Here is a 21,593-nt window from a genome sequence, read left to right as displayed (position 1 = left end):
AAATGACTTTTTTTAGAAACCAGAACAGCAGGACACAAGCTCAGAAACCTCAGTCCAATTACCTGCCAGAACCAAAACCAAATGTGAGAGGTAATTATCTTAAAATTAGAGCCCTCTCACAGAGTTCCTGACACGAGAAGTGGTCCGTAACTCTAGTGCTGTTTAAGAGATGTATCAGGTGCATTAATCTGAGAACAAAAGCCCAGACTGGAGCAGGTACGGTGTGTTATTGAGGTTAAAAGAGGAAAAGTGCTCATTAGCTGTGTAAATAAGCACTAATGGGGCAAGGGCATTTTGTTCTGCTTTGATCAATACCAGCAGAATCACTGCGTCTCCATGACAACCTGTGCTACTTCAGAGAGAAACACGTCTCTTCAAGTCAAGATGAAATTAAAACTAACTCTGGCTAGTTCACCCAGATTTGGAATAATTTGGTAATAAATCCTCTGTGAATGGATGCCATCAGAATTGGGGAACAAACAGCTCATAGAAACTATAATGCACAAGTAATTCACAAAACTCCAGTCCATCAGTTAATGTCTTGCGAAGCAAAAAGCTGCATGTTTCTAAGAACCTAATTAATGAAGGCATTTTAGCTTTAAACCGCAGCTTCTGGACAAATTAAGAGTCCATAACCTATAAAAATGCTGGATTATTGTGATGTTTTTGAGGTTCATTTTACTCAGCGTCTGTTTTAGTCACCCAAAATAGCCACGAATTAGTGCATTTGAATGTGTTTGAAAGAAGCCGTTCATCAGAAGCTGATGCAATCCAGAAGTCAAAAGCTGTGTTATTTACCTGACTTATAACTGGTCTTTGTGTGAGTTTACACAAAAGTATAAGGCTTTCTGAATGTATATAAATGGTAGGCTATTTAAGAAAGGAACATTCAGAAATGAAAAAGAGGAATTAGGGAGAATTAATAAATTATGAAGAATTATTGTTATTGTGTGAATAATATGTGTATATGTCAAAGAAGTATTGTATTGTATTGTATAATGTGTCTTTGAATATATGACCATTTAATTTTCCAATCTGCAAGTATCTGATCACTGAATGCTGTGACTGACCAATCAGAATCAAGCATTCAAGAGAGCCGAGTAATAAGATGAATGAACAGTAATGTAATGTTGGTTACTGTGATGAAAATGAAAGCAATAATAAGGATTGGGTGATAATAAGTGTTATTATTTGGGGATGCTCTAGAGAGTAAACTTGTTTTAAAACTTGCTCTATCTCTGTTCCCAGCAGGTGGAGGCTCAAATAAACATGGCCTGATTCCCGGGACATTTTCACCTTCTGCAAACTTGTATTCAGGTCTGGATACATTCTGGTATGTAACACCCGTTTTTCTCACTTCAGTCAATTTCTGATAAAAATAAATTCTCGTTCTGCATTGTACATTACTTGTGGAGTTTTTTTTTTTTTTTGAGACATACACTTTTGGAGAACTCAAAAATAAAGAAATCCCAAATGTGTAGAGGTTTATGAGCATAAATGTATTCTTCTTTAAACCCTTTTTCTATATAAAATGTGCCATCTTAGTCCTCTTTTTAAAGCTCTACTCGGCTTCTTTTGCCTTTTTCTTTTGCATTTGACCCTATTTCTGCTTCTGTACAACATAACCGCACCAAAATATTAACTTGACAAGCACCCTGAAGGAGACAAAGCAATGTGCAGAGATGAATATCATTTGACCCGAAGACTCAGAACGTTGCTAATATTGCCTTGATTCATCACGTCTCTGTTTATCTCTGTACATGTGTGTAAACGATTTAGACTCTTTGCCCTGGAAGTGCATGACCCAGATGTGCATTTCTTCCTGATCCCAGAGATTCAATCATCAAGTCCCTGATCCCACTAGCCGAAGGGAAATCACACAAAGTGGTGAGTCAAAAGGGGATTATCCGATGCATGTAAAACCCTTGCTTGTAAAATATGATTTCCCTATCAAAACATAAACATTGACTTTTTCCAAGCAAATGTAATCTCTGAAGGGAAGAAGTGACCTCAGTACATTAACGTATATTTGTGTTGACATGCACTGAAATCGATTAACAGACAAACAGCACTGCCTGACCCAGTGGAAATGAGCTAAAAATGGGTTGTGTGGTCACTAATATGGCTGTTACTTACCAAATTACCTTATTTTAGCCATTCATTTATTATATGATAATATGATATTATATGTTTATATGATAATATGATGTTCTACCATATGATATAATATTTTATTTAATCTGTGATAAGATATGAAATGTGTTACTATATATGATATATGATAAGCTACAATGCATGATATGATGATCATTTATGCAATCCAGTTTGATATAGATTAAATATATGGTACTGGTCAAACGTTTGTGGTTGAAGGTGATTTAAAAAAAAAAAACATTTTAGGACATTTTAGGAAGAAATCTCTTATGCTTAACAAGGCTGAATTTAAAAACTATTTAAAGTACTGTAGAAAAAGAAATATTGTGTAATATTATTAAAATAATTTAATAAAAAAATTTAAATGATTTTGATGAATAGAAACAGAGTCTCCCAGATTTTAATGTGAAAGGCCAAAAATAAAACTTGACTGAGGGCTGTGGACTAAAGGTAAATGCTACCATATATTTATATATACATATATCAGTATATATACAGTATACTGACCCAAAACTTTTGAATGGTTGTGTATATGATAAACACAATATTATCTGCATACTGTTGTTCATTAGGGTTAGCCAGTTTGCCTAATAATGGACAGATGTTGATGTGTAGATGTGGGTGACTGTGTGCTAATGTGCTCATTGTTGTGACATCACTCTGGTGATTACCAAATGACTTATTTTTGCAAATGAATGTTCTGGGTGAACTTTGTGAATATTACAGTGTGTCTACACATCCATGCTCTGTCCAGTTTAAATGTTGATTTACTGAGTGTTTTTTTGTTGTTGTTGTTGTTGTTTCTGTTCAGCAAGAGAAATTCAAAAGCGAAAGCAAACCTCCTGTGAGGACTGTCTGCATGCGGCTGTCAATCATCTGTTCCTGCACGGCTGTGTTTGTGTCCCTTGTGTGCTGGTGTGTGTGTGTGTGTGTGTTAGCCCCAGCAGTCCAGCTATGACTCATACAGCTCTAACACACACACACACACACACACACACACACCGAGAGAGAGAGAGAGAGAGAGAGAGAGAGAGAGACAGATAGAGAGAGACAGAGAGAGAGAGAGAGAGAGAGAGAGGGGAGGGTCTCTCATCATGGCCCTGATAGATCTATTCTGAGCCCTCCAGTCCAAAGGTTATTAGCATAAAACATGAAAGATAATAAGAGCTGATGAAGGTTTTAGCATCGCATTGCTCAATTAGTCAAATGAACTGAACATGAAAAAGCAGGTGTCTGATCATCTCTCCTAGTGTATGATGCCTCAAATGTGCAACGTGTGCTGAAATATTTCACCCTTCTCTGGTTTGAACAAGCTTGAGCAATAAATGTAGTCCTTAGTCTTGATTGATCAGACACTTTTGACTTTTAATGGAAAGTAGAATTTTATTTTATTTTATTTTTATTAACCCAGTTGATGTAAAGCTCATCCCTATAGATCACACAGAACATTTGGAAACTAAGCTTAAAAAATAGGGTCATTCAAAAATAATCATTGTGTGATGCCATCACAGAAATAAATGAACTTTATCATATTAAATATAGTGCTGTCAAATGATTAATCATGATTAATCGCATGCAAAATCCAAAATAAAAGTAATTTTTTAAATATATGTTTACATGTATTTACAAGTATATTCATATAATTGATATTATATATAAATATATTTATTATATAAACAACATATTTTTCCTTAAATATATACACGCATGTGTTTGTATTTATATTGTATATACATCATAAATATACATAGTACACACATATTAGGAGAACAAAAACTTTTATTTTGGATGTGATAAATCGTTTGACAGCACTAATTAAATATGAATATAAACACATTCAGTTTTTATTAAATAAATGCAGCCTTGGTGAGCATAATCTTTAAAAAAAACATTAAAATATTACTTTTTGAATGGCAGTTTACAGAATATATTTAATATTTATTAATATTTAAAATATTAATATATATTTTATATATATAATATCTCCTTTGCCATTGAATCTATCTATCTATATATATATATATATATATATATATATATATATGTGTGTGTGTGTGTGTGTGTGTGTGTGTGTGTGTGTGTGTGTGTGTGTGTGTGTGTGTGTGCGCGCAAAAAAAACAGGCTGTTTAATCCTGAAAATCACTACAAAAATATAAACTACTAGAAACTACAAGAAAACTAAACTTCAGGCTTGACTATACTTTATTAGTGGACTCTAGTTGAAAAAGGGGCTTTTTGAAGGGGCTTGTATGACAGATTTCCCGTGTTTGATTGGTGGTACAGCGAGATGACCTTAAAGTCTATCACGTCCAATGGTGTGGGAGTTTGGTATCGCTGTTCTCTCCAAACTGTACGCTGCTCGTGATTCATCATCTGCAACAGGTCAGGAATCTCTCCGAGAACTTTCATTAAACGTGAAGAAAAGCATACTACGGTATGGCTATCCTGGGTATAAATAATTTCAGGCAGGGAGGAAGGGAAGTTAGGAAGTAGGTTTATTTGCATAGCATACTAATGGATCTTCCTGGCCTACTTAGTCAAGTATGCACACATGAACAGACACAGCATTATGCAATAACACAACTTGTACGTACGCTCACCTACAGTACGTTACATCAATAATTAACACAAATGCTGGCATCTATGCCATTGCCTTCCCTTTGAAAGCAAAAGCAGGCAAAAATGTGCATGTGTGAATTTGCACAACAACAGCAGAACATGTGAGGAGGAAAAACATAGAAACAGTGCTGAATCATTTGGTCCATGTCTGTGTCTCCTTGCTTAGTCTTTTGCCAGAAGGGAAAAAAAGGTAATTGATCCAGCAGGTTTCTTTTTAAAGCTGTACTTCCCTTCTGCTTAGTGTATCGTGGATGTGCAGAATATAGCCAGGACAATAGAGCTCCTTATCTGAGAACACTGCAAAGCCCACTACAGCCCCAAAACGAGCATAAATATAGGTAACATGAATTGAGGAGTCTTTCTTTCTCTCAGTCCCCTCCCTCCTTCTCTTTCTGTCTTCCTGGAGACTCTTCACAGATCTGAATCAGCTGATCTTCCCTCAGTCTGGAGAAACACAAAGCAGGATTTGTGCTGCTGTGGTTTCTCGTCTCTCTCGCTGAAAGAGTGGACGGAAGACTGATGCATCCAACGCTTTGGAAAGGAAACTGATGCAGGATTTAGGCAAAGTATGTGTGTGTGTGTGTGTGTGTGTGTGTGTGTGTGTGTGTGTGCGTGTGTGTGTGTGTGAATGCACAAACACCTTGCTCTGAGAATTTGAAAGCTTTGAGCTGATAAGAGTTTTGTTTACAGTGTAGCCAAACATATTTGAACATGTATGCCACACTTAAAAACTTTATTTTGCACAACATAAAAGAAGGTATTTTGAGGACTAGTTTGGTTACCAGTGACTTTCACTGCATGAACAAAAATATTGAGCCATTTCTCAAATCATCGTCTTTTGTGTTCCATACTTTATGTTAAGCCATAGTAGCATAAACATTTAACACAATAATAGCTTTAAATTATGTTTTGAGGTTATTTTCACAGCCAAATCAGATTAATTAATCACAACACCCTGTAATTAATTATAATGAATTTAACAAATTTAATTGACGGACAGCCCCAATAACAACATAACAAGGCATTCGTGCATTTAAAAAAGTGTCCAAACACTTTTTTTTATTCTAGGAAGAACAAAAGCTAGCCAAAATGAACGAAGCAGACAGGGCCCCAACCTCTGAACAGATCACCCTGTCCTCTCAGGGGACTCATAGGTCAACTACATTTCCCATGAGGCCATGGGTGAGTCAAGGTCTGTCTGGGGGCCTGGTACATATCTCATATCTGTCAAGGACATGCACACACCTGACAAGAAAAGTCACCAATGATATTGGTAAAATCCAATTTCATTAATTGAAATGAATCTGAAATATAACAAAATATAAATATTAGATTAAAAATTTTGCCTTGCCATCTAACCAGAATAAAATATGTTTAAATTGAAAAACGAAAATTACTTAAAAAATTTAATACATATAGAAATATAATAGAAATATAAAACAAACTAATTAAAATGTCAAAAGTGCATTATAAAATGACTAAAACTTAAACTAAAATTAAAATATAAAAAAATGGTTCAATTTGTTTACATCAATTTTGTCTGCATTAACTAATGTTAATTTTGTTTTATGTCCATTAAATGCTTTATCCCCCGTCTTAATAAAGTATTTATTTTTATCTGGATTTAACTAACAATGAAACGATTTGAAATTATTAAATGATAATTTCAACATGTTATTAACGTTAACTTCAATATTTACTAATGCATTAGTCAAATTAAAAGTTGTACGTGTTATTTCATTGATATGAGCTGACATGAACTAGAAATGAATAGTTGTATTTTTATTAACTATGTTAACAAAGATAAATAAATACTGTAAAAAATGAATTCCTCATTGTTAATGTATTAATAAGTAATGACAAATGAAACTTTATTGTAAAGCGTCACTTTTGTTTTTCCTTTAAAGTTTCACCTCTCAAATGTGCTCAGATTTGTCAAGATCCCGAAGTGTCCAGAAACCTCAGTATGCTTTCACACATTACTCATGAAATTCTTCCAAAACCAAAATATCACATGCAATGGTAATTTATTTTCCAATCGCTTTATTCTTACTGAACATCTCATTTATGCTTATCCTAAGGAATTTTAAGGAAATACACCAGAGATTAAGCTGAAACATAACTTCAGTCTCTTCAGTGATGAAAAAGCAATAACATTGCACACACTCTGCCTCTCTTATAATCTTACAATCTGTTTAGTTATGAGGTTATGCGAGCACTTTGAAAGATCGACCTGTTCTCTCTGGGTAATGTGTCTACAGTCTGTTATTTCATTCTGGTGTCTCTCCTCCCCCACTTAACCTCTCACAACTCTTCCTCTCATATCATGATATCTGCTTTATAGCTCAGGCCACACACACGCACACACATGCTCTCATGTTGTATAATTCCCATTAACAGCGGAGCTTCACTGAAGTGTGTTTGTGCACAAACGTGTGTGTATATGACGAGCTGCTACTTGTTTTTCCCTGACACAAGCAAAATACATGGAATTCATCAGTGTTTAAAAGTTAACCCTTCACAATCTTTATTGATCGACCAGACATCACACATAAATAACCTATCAGAAAGCATGCAATGACTAAGCATGCTTCCTCTTCAAGTCAACGGAGGTTGGGAAAAACCAATTTATCAGTCGCCAGACGCTCAGGTTTGCTGGTAGGTGCTATAAAAGCGGTTCTGGTTGAATCACCATTTCATGCTGAAATAAACGATCTGCTGCCCGGCCTCGAGGCCAACACCCTGATGTTACATTAGCCATTCATCCGACAAACACAAACAAGCATCCTCAAAACAAGTTCACGCAGTGGCGCTGGATGGATCACTGAGAAAATTAACTTCGGGGCCTCCGGGTCATTTCACTAATGAACAACCGGATATTGAACGCTGAAAGCTCAGCCAGACCCCTGGGCATTGACAGACCACGGCGGTCCAACCGTCCTCAGTTCGGCTCACAACCTTCCCAATTTATTTGCTCGGAAGGGCCAAAGTGCACTTCATTAGCCTGATAAAGCACTTTTGAGATCCATAACACCCCTATTTCAAGCTCAGAGTCATTGCCGCTGACCTCTGTTACACAGCCGCAAGCTCTGTCACTCATTTACTCATCAGTTTTTCTGCACGCTAACTGGTGGCTACAGCTGAGCTTTTGATGCTGGTCAGCATACAGCGTCTTTCAAACTGTGTGCCAGCCGTATTATTTTGTCATCTAGGGTCAGGAATTAACATGACCCCGTTCGTTGTTGTAAAAAACTGGATTACAGGTTACAACTGTTTGAAAATGACCAGGAGCTCAAGGATTCTCTAAAACAGACTCGCTGGCGCGGCTGCCAACAAAGTCAGCCAGCGATGAATAATTAATCTACTGTTGTTTCATTAAAACTGTCCAATAAATTTGTGACTATCATTGCTCTAAACAGAGGCATATGATAGCTAAATCTTGCACAATCGCTGAAAAGACTCACTTTAATGTGCCTTGTTAATTTCATCACGAATTTGAGATGATAGTGTGCCATTTTTAAAGAACCACACTTTTTAAAAAAATGGAAATAACTGGTTTTATGTAAGGATGTCTATAATTTAGTTTGCATTGATTCATTTAAATAGCACTTGGTAAGATGAAGGCAGGACCCCTCAGATTAGAAAGCTTTTTGAGCCAATCACTTGAACCATAAATATCATGTGACTAATGCCACAATTCAAGTCAAAGTTGGGAATACCCGAGCTAAAATTTCCACATTCAACCTCAGCTTGCTCATGAACACAAAATGTTATATATGGATGGATGGATGGATAATATATATATACAAATAATGCTTAGAACAGCACTCAATAATATAAAATAATATTATAATAAATTATATCATATAAAACACACAGTATATGCTTAAAATAAATTAATAACTCGCCAAACCTTGACCCCATGGTTTTATGCTTCAACTACTACTAACATACTAACATCAGAGATGCACTTTGACACAGCAGGTGTTTTGATGAATGAACTTTGCTTTAGTCCAAATGTTGGCTTTTTGCCTTTTATTGTATTAAAAATGAAGAACAAACAGGAAAGTAAGGGGAATAGGATCTTGACATGACGCAGGCTGCATTTAAAGACACACAATGACTCTTTATGGCTCACAGGCCACATGCCACAGTTGAGACGTCAGAGTCCAGTTCACAGCAGGATGGGAAGTCATCACATGGCTGTTTGCTCACAGCAAACTTGGTTTCTCTTTAGATAAGGACAATGAAGGTGATTACTTGAAAAATAGCTTCAGTTTTGTTTTTCTTGCCCTCTGTTGCATATAAATCTGACCACAGTGTCCGAAGAAATAATCTAACATTGATTTACAGGATCAGGCTGAGAAAGTGCAGCCTCAGGAACAGAACCTGTTTTCATTCTTACACAATGCAGATCAATAACAACACAAAGATAATACAGTATTATTTTAATAGGCAATAATCTTTTTTAAAAGCGAGTAGGGTCACATTTTCCAGTTTAAAAGTTAAGAGCAACAGAGGGCAAAAGTAACTCAGACTTTTACGGTCAACAAGCTCTGCTATTCGAGAGTGCTGTAAACATGATGTAGGGAACCCTGACCGGCACATTAAATGCACACATACACAAGTGCTCACAAGGATGTTCCTTGGACCAGATTATAAGGCTTCCTCTATAAAAATGAATTCAGGGTGTTTGATTTGACCACATTTGCCAGTTTGACACAGAGTTGCATAACCAGACAATATAAAATCTGCTTTCATGATTAAAAAAAAATGTCATAAATACATAGCATGCAACTGCTGAGGAATTGGGAACTTAAGAATTGTATTTATGTCAAAATGTGTTCCTTTGCTCTCTGAAAGATTAAATCTTGTATCCAACATCCAGCAATGTGAAAATGTATATCTAATATACAACAATGATCATTATATAGCATAATCTACATAATCTTTCATCTCGATCTTAACATCCAACTTCTTAGGACAAAACACACACCACTTGTATCTCAGTCACTAAAAATATCTGTATATATTCAAATCTACTACTCCCGAGTCTGAGACTATGCTTAGAAACTTTACAACAATAAATAATACATGTAAAAATGTTGCTGTAATTATTTTGTATAAATGTACAAGGAAGTCTGAGACTTAATTGAAAAACGGGACTGTCTGTTTAAACATGGAAGTAGGGCTAAAAATAAATATTAAAGTTATTGCATAAAATGAATGTGTGTGTGTGTGTATATATATGCAATTACATGTGTGTATATATTATTCTCAATGAATAAAACTATTTAAAAAATCCCCACTTATTCTTGATCGGATACTACCCCATAGAGTTGTAAAAATAAGCATTGATTATGATAAACATCCCTAGCACTTCCAGAGAGAAAGTTGTGATTACGCAGCATCCTTCAGCCCGCTGTGACCCAGCAGAATCAGTGTCCAGCTGTCTGCGTGGACCGGCTCTTACCTTCCGTGTGACAGCTCGAGGAGAGCAGGATGCTCGGAGGTCGGAAGAGGTAAGGCAGGTACCGGGAGAAACATTTCATCTTTCTTTCGTCTGTTTTCCTTTGGGAGGGTCCTTTCCCACCATCCGCGCCGCGATGACAGCAGACCCGGACCGGAGGAGGGATGCTGCTGCTGCTCGCTGGATGCGTGCGGAGTTACAGCAGCATCCTAAACACTTCTCACGCGCGTGTCACGAAGACGTGCTGTGCATCCTCGCAGTTCATCATGTTTTCCGCCCAGAAGGACGGAAGGCTGAGCTGTTTTCCTGAGCTTCGGTTGGGAGGGGCGGTGATGAGGCCAGTTACACTGTCGTTAAATGGACATTTCCCCTCTGACCAGGAAAGTACTGCGCACACCAGACTGATCTCAGAGCTTTATTTAGACGCTCGAAGCAGGACATGAAATCATCCTCATATTTATCAGTGACACTTTAAACTTTTTGCTGTTCAATTTAAAGCTGTCCAATAGCGCCGTCTAATGGTTCTCATGTAGGCCCTATAGCTAGGCTAAATATACATTATATTAATATTCAATCAATTTAAGGCTATATTGATTTATTTTTTAAAGGAGTCAGTCTGTAAGGATAGAAGTGCAGTGCGCGCAACTGATTGTACTGTTTTCTTTTTTCTTTTTCTTTTCTTTCTTTCTTTTTTTTTTTTTTTTTTTTTACAAAATCTGAAATTTTTTTACAGAGAGGGAAAAACGTTCAATATAAAAACAAATCCATGAGTTGAAAAAATTATTTGATCGTGTCATTGTAATGACTGTAAGTCTGCTAATGACAGCTTCGTTTTCGCATTATTCTCTGAACGCTATACATTTAGATTGTTTTGAAATGTTTTTAAACTCGTTGACTTGTTTAGTTTTCGTGTAGTGATTGTAACGTTATTTAAAGGTTACAGAAAACAACATTTTCTCTCAGTATTATGACAATCAATTGCAATTAACATTGTAAGGATGTCCAGAGAATATTGTTCTGAACGTTTTCTCTCAACATTATGAGAGAATGTACAGTATATCGAATAGGTTATTTATAGACGAAAGTTATACAAACGTTTTGTTCCTAACATTTGTATAACTTTAAAAAAAGTTACAGTTATGAGAAAGTTCCCTGTTTTAGCCTAGCATGAAACATACTACCAGACTAAAACTAAAAGACTAGTAGCAAAAACATTAACTAAACAATCAAAAAATACAACAAAATAGGCTACCTGAATGCACTGACAACATTACTATAGTACTATAAAAACAGTACTATAAAAAATATAATCAGTTGTGACTTATCTGGGAACATCATTTTATGTTTTTCACCATAAATTAAAATGTGACTTGTACTTTATTCTCTCAGAAACAAAAGGTATCACTGATACCTTTTTTCAAAAGATACAATTTTGTACCCCTGAAGGGTGCATATTTGTACCTTAAAAGTACATATTGTCTAAAGTTTACACATTAGAACCCTTTTAAAAGGTACCGCCACAGTGACAGCCTTTACACCTTTTTTTCTGAAAGTGTACTATAGCTTCAACCTAAAAGGCTTTTACCATATTTCACTGTAAAAATACATGTATTGCCTTGATAAATATAATATATTTAAATATATTCAATCTGAGTGGCCAGTGTCAGCAGTTTCAGCAGATCATATATTTTAGCATTACATTTTGTTTTAAATGATATATTGCCATTGATTTGTTTTGCAGTTTATATGTACTGTTTATGAGTTAATTGCATCATATTTGTTTCTACTTTGTTTAATATGCACAGAGGTCACGCTTAGAAGCAGGGACCATCTGCTTAACCAAACTCAATCTAAAAGTGGTATGGGCATGCAATTCTCTTGTTAACTCCTTAAACAGAAACATGTGTCATAATTCTGATACTGAACACTTAGCTTATTGTTTATTTATTTATATGGACAAATGGCGCCCGACCCCCCCAGTGCAAATGTGAAGATTCATGTATGATATTTGGTGACGGAAATCACACACTGAGTAGTCAGCGAGAGCGGCCAGTGTCTCTGAGAACAGGTGCCATCTGTGCTGGTCCCCCGGGTATCAGCATATCAAAATATCAAAGAGTTCACTCTCACCAACCATCCCTCTCTCTCTCGCGCTCTCCTCCTACTCTCTGACACACGCTGCCTGACTCACTGTTGGGAACTCACGCTGGCGTCTTTTTTTAAGAAACCACTAAAACATCAATGAATATTTATGAGCCACAAGAGCTTCTAAATATAGACTGACAGTCCTGGATATATTGAATCCGAAAAGCTGAAATAATGGTTACCTGCAGATTTGTGTTGTTATATAGTACAGAGCTATAAAAAGGACATGCATCAGTCCAGCTGCAATATGCAATTTTGTGCATGTTTCAGTGAATAGGTAATGGATTATTCTGCTTGCCACTCAATTAATTAGTAGTCTTGTCTTATTCACAGACATTCTTCAAATTATGAATGTAGCCATTTGACTAATTTCTGAGTTTTATATTTTGGCTCAAAACAATATTTCATACTCAGTATGGCAATATCTTGGCAAGCAGGCTATTTCTGCTTCACTAGCATAATGTCACATCCACGCTCTTGACAAAAACGCAATTATGGGAACACAACAGGTTGTCTGTTAGAAGACAGGGAAATCTTAAAAGTTCAGTGTTTTATCACACATTTCACTGCATAAAGTGGAACACTTATTGAGTATGTGTGTGTGTGTGTGTGTGTGTGTGCATAAAATAATGTTATTAAGTTTATAACAGTAAGGAATAAAAACTACATTTGCAATTATGAATTTATGTGAATATATATTCTCAAAATGTTTCTCTTCATTTGTGCTCAATTGTACTTAAATTGGTAGAACAATGTGCTTTTAAATAAACGTTTTAATAATTTGATTTGTCAATATAAAAATCAAAATAATTAATCAATATAAAAGCCATTTATAAAATCTGATGACATTTTTAATATAATCACTTTAAAATAGCATACTTAAGTAAAAAAGTTTGTAACATTAAAATACCCAACTGAGAGTGCTGAAAGTAATCACTGAGAGTGCATCGTTGTCCAGATGTCTGTCAGCTCCTACCTTCTGCTGCTGTCACCTCCGATGGACCCTTCACCTGCACCAAGCACCAGATTCGCTCACCTGGACCGCGTCCTTCTCGCAATCAAACAACAGTAATAGTCAGATTTAAAGCCATGTTTTTCAGCTGAAGATTATCTGTCTTCTCATCAGCCAAACACATACCGGGCATGATGCGTCCTTCTCCTGTATTTTGTCTATTAGCAAGGCTACTGTTCCTCGCTGATCACTAATATTATTGAGAAGATGATGCGGGACTCGGCTCTTCTAGTCCTGCTGATGGCGCACATGAGACCAGAAACTGAAATGTCTTGTTTTCATTTTAATGTAGGCTGTCGTCCTAATGTGTTATTGTTTGTAAGGACATCCCACATAGCAAAATATCACTTTGAGAGTCGTATTTAAGATTAAGAACATATACATTTAGGCTTATTTAATGTAGCTTAACTTCCCTCATTATATCAAGAACTTGCAATCATTTGAATCATGAAATCATTGTATAATAATAAAATAAAAAAAAATGCAAAGTGGGTATTGTGTGTCACTAAATGTTGACTTCAATTAAAAGCTGGCACGAAGCAATAATTAGGCTATAGCCTGTGACATTTAGAATGCATTTCTTAAAAACATACCGAGAAAAAAAATCCAGTAAATTTGTTTATTTATTTATGTTTCGTATATTTTATTTACGGTAAAGACAAGATGATTTAGTCAGTTCTCGATTTGCAAATATGTAGCCTACATTAACAAACTGAAAATAACTAGGCTAAAGGCTATATTTTGGGAAAATAAGAGAAAAATAGTAAATAAAATATTTATGAAAAGTATTTTAAAGTTGTGTCATTGGGTTATGTGTCCACCCAGTTACCATCCCCACATTAAAATGAAAGAAAAACAAAACAAAAACAAACATGACATCATAAAAGTATGCGTCTCCTCTTTCTATCACTGTATTCTGGTCAGGAGAGGGCGATCTTAAAAAACCCTGATAGGCTACCATAAATTTGTGCCAAACCACAGGACATTAGAGAAATGTGGCTATTGTAGATATATCAGCATTAAATTATCTTTCTTTCATAAAAATACTGTACAGTTACATAACATAATGCAACTATATTATCTGCCAACTGTGAACTTTGATAGGCTACTTTTTAAAGGCACAGCTTAAACCCCATTATAAGCTTAGTTACCCTATACTATTATACTACATATCTTTTTCCCTTTTGATTTGTGTTGCACAATGTAAGTTATTAATACTTAAATAAAATCACCTTTTCAAAATAGAAAAGGCGCCTGCACAGCCATCTCACCCGACAGTAAATCATAATATTCACAATTTGGATCCGGTTTTATTTGCAGTAAAACAGGCTGAAATATGTCCGTTCCATTCAGCTAGCCCACGATGCACGTGCATCCCACGGCGATGCTCTCCACCACCGATCTGTAACGGGGAACGCAATTCTTCTGCTTCGTCGGTTTCCTGGTTGGCCGATGGCACAGCAGTCTGCGCACGGGGATCTTGGCGTGGATGAGGGCGCTGGTCATGGTGCGATCCTCCTGCATGGTGAATGGATTGATGCAGCCCTCACAGGAGCACACAGCCTCCGGGATGTCCACTGGTTTACGGGACTCATCGTGATTGATTCTGCCCAAAGACATTCAATAAATGGCATAAATAAGGTAAAAGACAGGCCTATACACTTCTACTGGTAAAATTTGTTTTTCCTATTTGCTCACCAAAGTTGCATTTATTTGATCAAAGAAAAAACTACTATTGTGAAAAAATGTTTTTAATAACTAATACATATATATATATATATATATATATATATATATATATATATATATATATATATATATATATATATATATATATATATATATATATATTTATATCAAATTGTAAATGGTCCCTGCGACAGCAAAGCTGGGGCAGTATTTGAAAGCATTACATTTTATTTATCAGGGATGCATAAGATTATCATTTATAATGTTACAAATAATATTTGTTTAAAATAAATGCTGTTATTTAAACTTCTATACTAATCCTGAAACTTGCCTGACACTGAAGACTCTTATGTATTAACTTCATACTTCAATTTGAATCATGTTTTTAAAATATTTATTAAACAGGTCTCTGAGGTCTCTCAATCTTTGATAAGAACATAGGGGTTAAATAATGATAATGTTCATAATGTTTGAATTTCAAAGATGAAACTAACAATGAACTCCATAATTTACTCACCTGTAGGACCAGGGAGAAAGGCTGCGACTGTTTGACATCCAAAGTTTGCGATCCACCACACATTTGTTTACGGATAAGTTGGGATTGTTTCGGACCTGAGACACCATATCCTCGATACTCTTGTCAAAGTCAATTTCAACAGCACCAGGCATCACTCCTGATTCTGGACCTGTCATCATCGGATCTGGGGAGATTTTGATAGAAGAGGCATTCCGGCGAGCATGAGACTCCAGTTTCCGTCTCCGAGACTTTCCTTCTCTACTTCTGTTCTTTGTGTCAGTGGGCATAAACAGGTTCCACACTATCAGGAAGATGAACACCTACAATATGAGGCATTAAGTAAAGGTTTCAATTTATATTCTCATAATGCTTTTTCAAGTAAACAGATATTTCCATTTTATGTGACTCACCTTATTCAATATATTTTTCCACATTGTTTTCAGTCAGACTGCAATAAGTTGTCACATTTGTCTCCTTGCTGTGTATGTATTGAATGGAAGGTGCGTGGGATTACTCATACTGAAGTGTCACGCCTCACACTGACACAGTAGCCTACAGGGACACACCTGAACCAAACAGTTCAAGGTGGGGCCACATCAAAATATATAGCTATATACAAAAATAATTCTATTCTGTTCCCATCTCCAACACATTAGATAGACAGGCAGACAGATAGATAGATAGATAGATAGATAGATAGATAGATAGATAGATAGATAGACACACAGACAGACAGAGAGACACTCAGACATGCAGACAGATAGACAGATAGACAGATAGATAGTTAGACAGACAGGAAATATAATTAGGAGAAGTTGTGGCCTAATGGTTAGAGATTCAGATTCTTAAACCAAATGTTGCGAGTTCGAGTGTCGGGCCGGCAGGGATTGTCGGTAGGGGAAGTGAATATACAGTGCTCTCTCCACTTTAATACCATGACTGAGGTGCCCTTGAGCAAGGTACGGAACCACCAACAGCTCCCCGGGCACCGCAGCATAACTAGCTGCCCACTGCTCCGTGTGTGTGTTCACTGCTGTGTGTGTGCACTTTGGATGGGTTAAATGCAGAGCATGAACCCAGAGTATGGGTCACCATAATTGGCTGTTTGTCATGTCACTCACTTAGATAAGAAACCTCTACTTCAACAAATTCACCAACTTAAAATAGAAATTTACAGCCATTAGTAAAACAGAACAAATAGAGGTACTATTAGGAGAGGGACAGACAGCAGCACTTGCTTCGAGATACGTGTGGATGTGCCACAGCCACAGTCTGAGAGACAGCAGGTGTGTGTGTGTGTGTGTGTGTGTGAGAGAGATATAGCAAGTGAATGTGTGTGTGGTGTCTGACCTCAGTGTGTTACCCTGTCCACCACAGTGATTCTTAGTATGTTTGTGTGTTTCTATGTAAGTTAAAGACTGTGGTATCAAATGTTCACACGTTATAATTTGTTATAGATAGAGGCAGGCAGGAAGGCAGACAGACAGACAGACAGACAGACAGACAGCTAGCTAGGTAGGTAGGTAGGTAGGTAGGTAGGTAGGTAGATAGATAGATAGATAGATAGATAGATAGATAGATAGATAGATAGATAGATAGATAGATAGATAGATAGATAGATAGATAGATAGATAGATAGATAGATAGATAGATAGATAGATAGGTAAAAGAGAGTGTATTCTAACAAGGTTACAGGTGCATGAAAGGTTTTCAATAGAATTTTGTCCAATTTCACAGAACACTTACCTTTGTACCTTTGTAGTTTTCATGTGTCTATTCAATGGTATGCACTCAAAAGATCCTTTTTATTCTTAAGTCCCAAAGCCCAGAGAGAACAAACGACCAGACAGAGCTTTATGCGCCTTAGACCCATTCTGTAAACCAAACTACAGGCTAAAGAACGCTGTCTACAGCTACAGATTTGGTCAATCCATGTTTTCCCCTGATCTGGCTCATTCAATGCTATATTCATTTTCACAATGGATGCCATTGAGTGGTGTAAAAGAACACCTGCTTGCATGACATGTCAGGGCAGTGTAGAAGACCTGCAGTTTCAAAGAAAACAGTTGTGGCAAACTGTGTTTTGCTATTTTTCAAGGTTGGTTGGACAAAAGCCAAAAAAACAGACACATAATATTGTGTTGAATAAGAACTGTTTTCAAATTCATTGTCAAATATATCATTCTAATAAAATGATTAGTGACTCAGATGTGCCTTCTTTCTTCTTCTGTGTAACCTTTTGACAAAGGAAGTCCCTTGGATTTTTCTTTTAACTAAAGCACCTGTGAAACTTCACAAGAAATTATGATGTTTTGGATTGAATAAAAGCCAGCAAGATTATTACTTTGTTAAACGGATATTCCAACCAAAAAAGACAAATCTGTCAATATTTACTCACCTTCATGTCATTATAAACTTATACGACTTTCTTTTTTTCTCTCTGGAACATAAAAAATAAGATATTGTGAGGAATGTAATTAAATAGTTTCTGTTCCCACTGACTTTCATTGTATGGATAAAAAAAAGAAAAAAAAATACAATGGAATTCAATGGGAACCGAAACTGTTTGGGAAACATTCTTCAGTATATTCTTTTGTGTTTTACAGAGAATGAAATTCATAAAGGTTTGAAATGATATGAGGGTGAGTTTAAATGATGCCGGGAGGCAAATATTAATGTTTATTTGCAATATTACTGGTGCATGGCAGTTCATGACATGCTTTATGTTTTTGCTTGGTGAAATTCTAAGATTGTTAAGTGCTGCAAAGTCGGATTCAAGCTGTGGAATATGATAGCATGTTTCTATCTTGGTGGTCCACCAGCTAATCATCTTGGACCAGATATTACACGGCTTGGACCAGTGATAAATCAGCTACCACCTTCCAAAACACAGCTAGCAGCTTAAACTGGACTTACAAGCAACACTATAAAAAGACATAAACTGAGCACTGAGAATTGATCACTTTTGCTGTAGCAAACAACCTGCAAAATAATTAAAGGACTAGCATCCCACTGCTTATTCCCCTGATTTTATATGTATCAATTTCACCTGTTTTTATTTTATTGTATTATTAATTTTATATTTTAAAGATAAGATTTTTTTTTTTATCAGGAAACTTAATTCCTGGAGTAAAAGATCAACCCGTCCACTTAATTATTTAAAGCGAATCATATTTTATACCATTATATTCGATGATATATGTTTCTCATATAGCCCACTTCATTCAGTGAAATGAATGTTCATTTGTTTGTACTCTATGACCCTGCTACCAAACCAAAGAGTACAGAAAACTGACAGCTACTTTGAAATCCCGTTCTATCTATCCATGATCTCGCGAGATTTGCGCTACAACTAATTCTGGCGGAAGTGGTTCTAGAGTCTCTTTTCCGGCGGCCATAGCGACAAGTCGGCAGGGTAAGCTAAGATTGCTAAAGCATTTCTTAAACATCCTTCGCCATCCTCGTGGATCTTTTGTCCTCAAAGTTTAAAACACCCATTATCGCTACACGATATGCCCATTTTTACTTTAGATGTATTATTTTATACGTACGGTGCGATATCTCGGTGGATTTAGTCGCCAAAGCTCAGCCATTGGCAGCTATAAGGAGCTTTGCTCCTTCCCGTGTGGATGGCTGTATTTTTGGCCAAAACATAAGACCATGCTTTCCGTTTGTGCGTGTTACGTTTTGCGTATAAACGCTCTTCAAACAGCTAAAATATGGGAACTTTAAAGATGTGCTTGCGTATAGTGTCATGTCACGTTGAAATAAGTAGTTACAACAGTACCACGAGCTGTTGAACATGCTTTTCTAATAATTAACGAAAATTACTTAAACAATGTGTCAGCCAGACATAAATGGCAAGCTTTGAGCGTGTTATTGCTTGTAAAATTGGTTATGAAGTATCAATACTGAATTGTCCTTTGAGAGACATGACGTAGTGTATCAAACAAACCCAAGTTAGTGTCGGTGAAGCTGGAGACAGGTTCATTCTTCTACAAACCTTTCTAGTGTGTTGAATGTGGCTTTTTTTGCAACCCAAATACAATGTAGACTTATTTAATAGATGTTTAATTATTTTTTATTCAAATTGAATGTGAATTGTCCTTTCTTTAACAGCCATCATGAAGCTCAATAAGTTTGTGACCTCCTCCCGGCGCAAGAACCGCAAGAGGCACTTCAATGCCCCTTCACACATCCGCAGGAAGATCATGTCCTCCCCTCTGTCCAAAGAGCTCCGCCAGAAGTACAACGCGAGATCCATGCCCATCCGTAAGGATGATGAGGTCCAGGTGAGGACATTCCCACTTCCTAACTGGTCAATATTGCAGGCTGATGTAAATAAATGTTTAGTATAGTTCTTGTCACCTCGGCATAACATTCCTTGATTTATTTTTTTCTCTCATAACCAGGTTGTCCGGGGACACTACAAAGGCCAGCAGATTGGCAAAGTTGTCCAGGTCTACAGGAAGAAGTATGTTATTTACATCGAGCGTGTTCAGCGTGAAAAGGCCAATGGCACCACAGTCCATGTTGGCATCCACCCCAGCAAGGTATATTTTATATCCAGATGTTTGCTTGCATGCTAAACATGAGTTATCAGTGTCATTGAAGAAAATAACTTGTGGTTGTCCTACATCTAGAAAGCTAAAATTTTTGATGTAGTTAAAGAGGCTTTAGTGTAAATGCTGTGGAATAATTGATTTTGTTCTGCGTTGCATTTGATACACATTTTACCAATTGTTCTGTTGCCTTGGAAACAAACTCTTGACCTTTACATTGGTAGCACTGAAGCTTCAGGTAAATCCAATTTTAAGGTAGACCATGAAGTCTAGAACTAGTTTTACTGCATCACAACAAGCTCTTGTGCTGCTGAATTGTCATGCCTCTCTTGGATTGAATCCACATTTCCTGACACTTGTCTGATATAAATGGTAACTGTCTTAACAGTTTCTTGATTGGTGCATTTTGACAAATGCTGTATATAATATTTTAATTGTCCAAATATGCATATTTACAGTTATCATGGATTACTTTGTTGAATTCCGATTTGTCCTTATTGATTTGCCAATGTTACCAATTTGCAAATGCATAAGCATGCAGGATCGCATTTGTTAATTGTAGTGGAGTTAAAGACTCTTCAAACAGCTTTGTACTGTTACAGTGTCAGTAGTATATGTAAATGAACAGTGTGTCCTCTTTCATCACTGCACGCAGATATCCCTGTGTTTGTCAGCAAAAGTCTGGCTGATGTTGTTGTCTTTTTTTTTTTTTTACTACATATTGAACATTTGAATTGCATTTGTGTTCCTTGTATTCATTTTGTATTCGCAAATCAAAAGTGCTTTATAGCAGAAGAAAATGCCACAGCCCTTTATCTGTTTTCTTTAGTCACATAGCACTTATAAAAAAACTAATCTTATCAGCTGTAAATTACCTAAACATTCAATCCATGATTAAAATCCAAACTATATTACTGAAATGCAAATGCAATTAAATGCTTTTAAACATTTTAACTGTTATAGCTGATGTAATTATTTTTTGATCAATTGCATGTTTTGTGCTATTTTATGTTGATGTTAATAAAATGAATATTTTTGTTCAGGTGGTGATCACCAGGCTAAAGCTTGACAAGGATCGCAAGAAGATCCTTGAGCGCAAGGCCAAGTCCCGACAGGACCTAAAGGGGAAGGGCAAATACAAGGAGGAGACCATTGAGAAAATGCAGGAGTGAAATGATTCTTTTGCTAACAATAAAAGACTGTAAAAACCTGACATTTCTGTGCTTTCATCTTTTATATAAATGTTATGCTTTTGTTTGATATGGCAGTGCTGTTACCAAATTGAACTTGCAATGAGAGCATTTGGATTTAAGCTTGGCTTTAGTGGTATCAATGATTATTTATATAACATCTGAAAATCACAGTTTGAGCAATAGCTGGTTTCTAAACAGAAAAATGAGATCTGGGGAAATTCAAAACTACTTC

General features: G+C 36.2%; 3 protein-coding genes across 3 annotated transcripts in view; 1 reads left to right on the top strand and 2 right to left on the bottom strand.

Annotated features, from left to right (window-relative positions):
* Positions 1–10,562, bottom strand: part of LOC127971797 (serine/threonine-protein phosphatase 2A 55 kDa regulatory subunit B beta isoform) — a 50,770-nt gene extending 40,208 nt beyond the window's left edge. The window contains exon 1 of the mRNA XM_052575023.1: positions 10,247–10,562. Within this exon, the coding sequence (XP_052430983.1) occupies positions 10,247–10,325 (79 nt within the window). The 5' untranslated portion in view covers positions 10,326–10,562. The remainder of the gene's footprint in view (positions 1–10,246) is intronic.
* A 3,457-nt stretch (positions 10,563–14,019) lies between these two features.
* LOC127971936 (interleukin-17B-like) lies at positions 14,020–16,107 on the bottom strand. Its single transcript, XM_052575273.1, has 2 exons — positions 15,607–16,107; positions 14,020–15,006 (listed from the first exon to the last, which is right to left on the bottom strand). Exons 1-2 carry the CDS (start codon positions 15,891–15,893, stop codon positions 14,754–14,756), a joined length of 540 nt encoding a protein of 179 aa, XP_052431233.1. The 5' UTR covers positions 15,894–16,107; the 3' UTR covers positions 14,020–14,753.
* A 2,784-nt stretch (positions 16,108–18,891) lies between these two features.
* On the top strand, positions 18,892–21,381 carry rpl26 (ribosomal protein L26). Its single transcript, XM_052575248.1, has 4 exons — positions 18,892–19,021; positions 19,726–19,898; positions 20,019–20,159; positions 21,212–21,381. Exons 2-4 carry the CDS (start codon positions 19,731–19,733, stop codon positions 21,338–21,340), a joined length of 438 nt encoding a protein of 145 aa, XP_052431208.1. The 5' UTR covers positions 18,892–19,021; positions 19,726–19,730; the 3' UTR covers positions 21,341–21,381.
* The last annotated feature ends 212 nt before the right edge of the window (positions 21,382–21,593 follow it).

The sequence above is a fragment of the Carassius gibelio genome, chromosome B14 (assembly GCF_023724105.1).
Source record: "Carassius gibelio isolate Cgi1373 ecotype wild population from Czech Republic chromosome B14, carGib1.2-hapl.c, whole genome shotgun sequence".
NCBI classification, from domain to species: Eukaryota; Metazoa; Chordata; class Actinopteri; order Cypriniformes; family Cyprinidae; genus Carassius; species Carassius gibelio.
This window is presented reverse-complemented; position numbering and strand designations above follow the sequence as displayed.

Bases quoted from the DNA above. Each gene is read 5' to 3' on its own strand.
- LOC127971936 (XM_052575273.1), bottom strand. From the start codon at position 15,893: ATGCCCACTGACACAAAGAACAGAAGTAGAGAAGGAAAGTCTCGGAGA. The intron at 15,007-15,606 runs GTGAGTAAATTA...GTCTTTGGGCAG, and splicing joins CTTTCTCCCTGGTCCTACAG to AATCAATCACGATGAGTCCC.
- rpl26 (XM_052575248.1), top strand. From the start codon at position 19,731: ATGAAGCTCAATAAGTTTGTGACCTCCTCCCGGCGCAAGAACCGCAAG. The intron at 19,899-20,018 runs GTGAGGACATTC...TCTCATAACCAG, and splicing joins GTAAGGATGATGAGGTCCAG to GTTGTCCGGGGACACTACAA. The intron at 20,160-21,211 runs GTATATTTTATA...ATTTTTGTTCAG, and splicing joins TTGGCATCCACCCCAGCAAG to GTGGTGATCACCAGGCTAAA.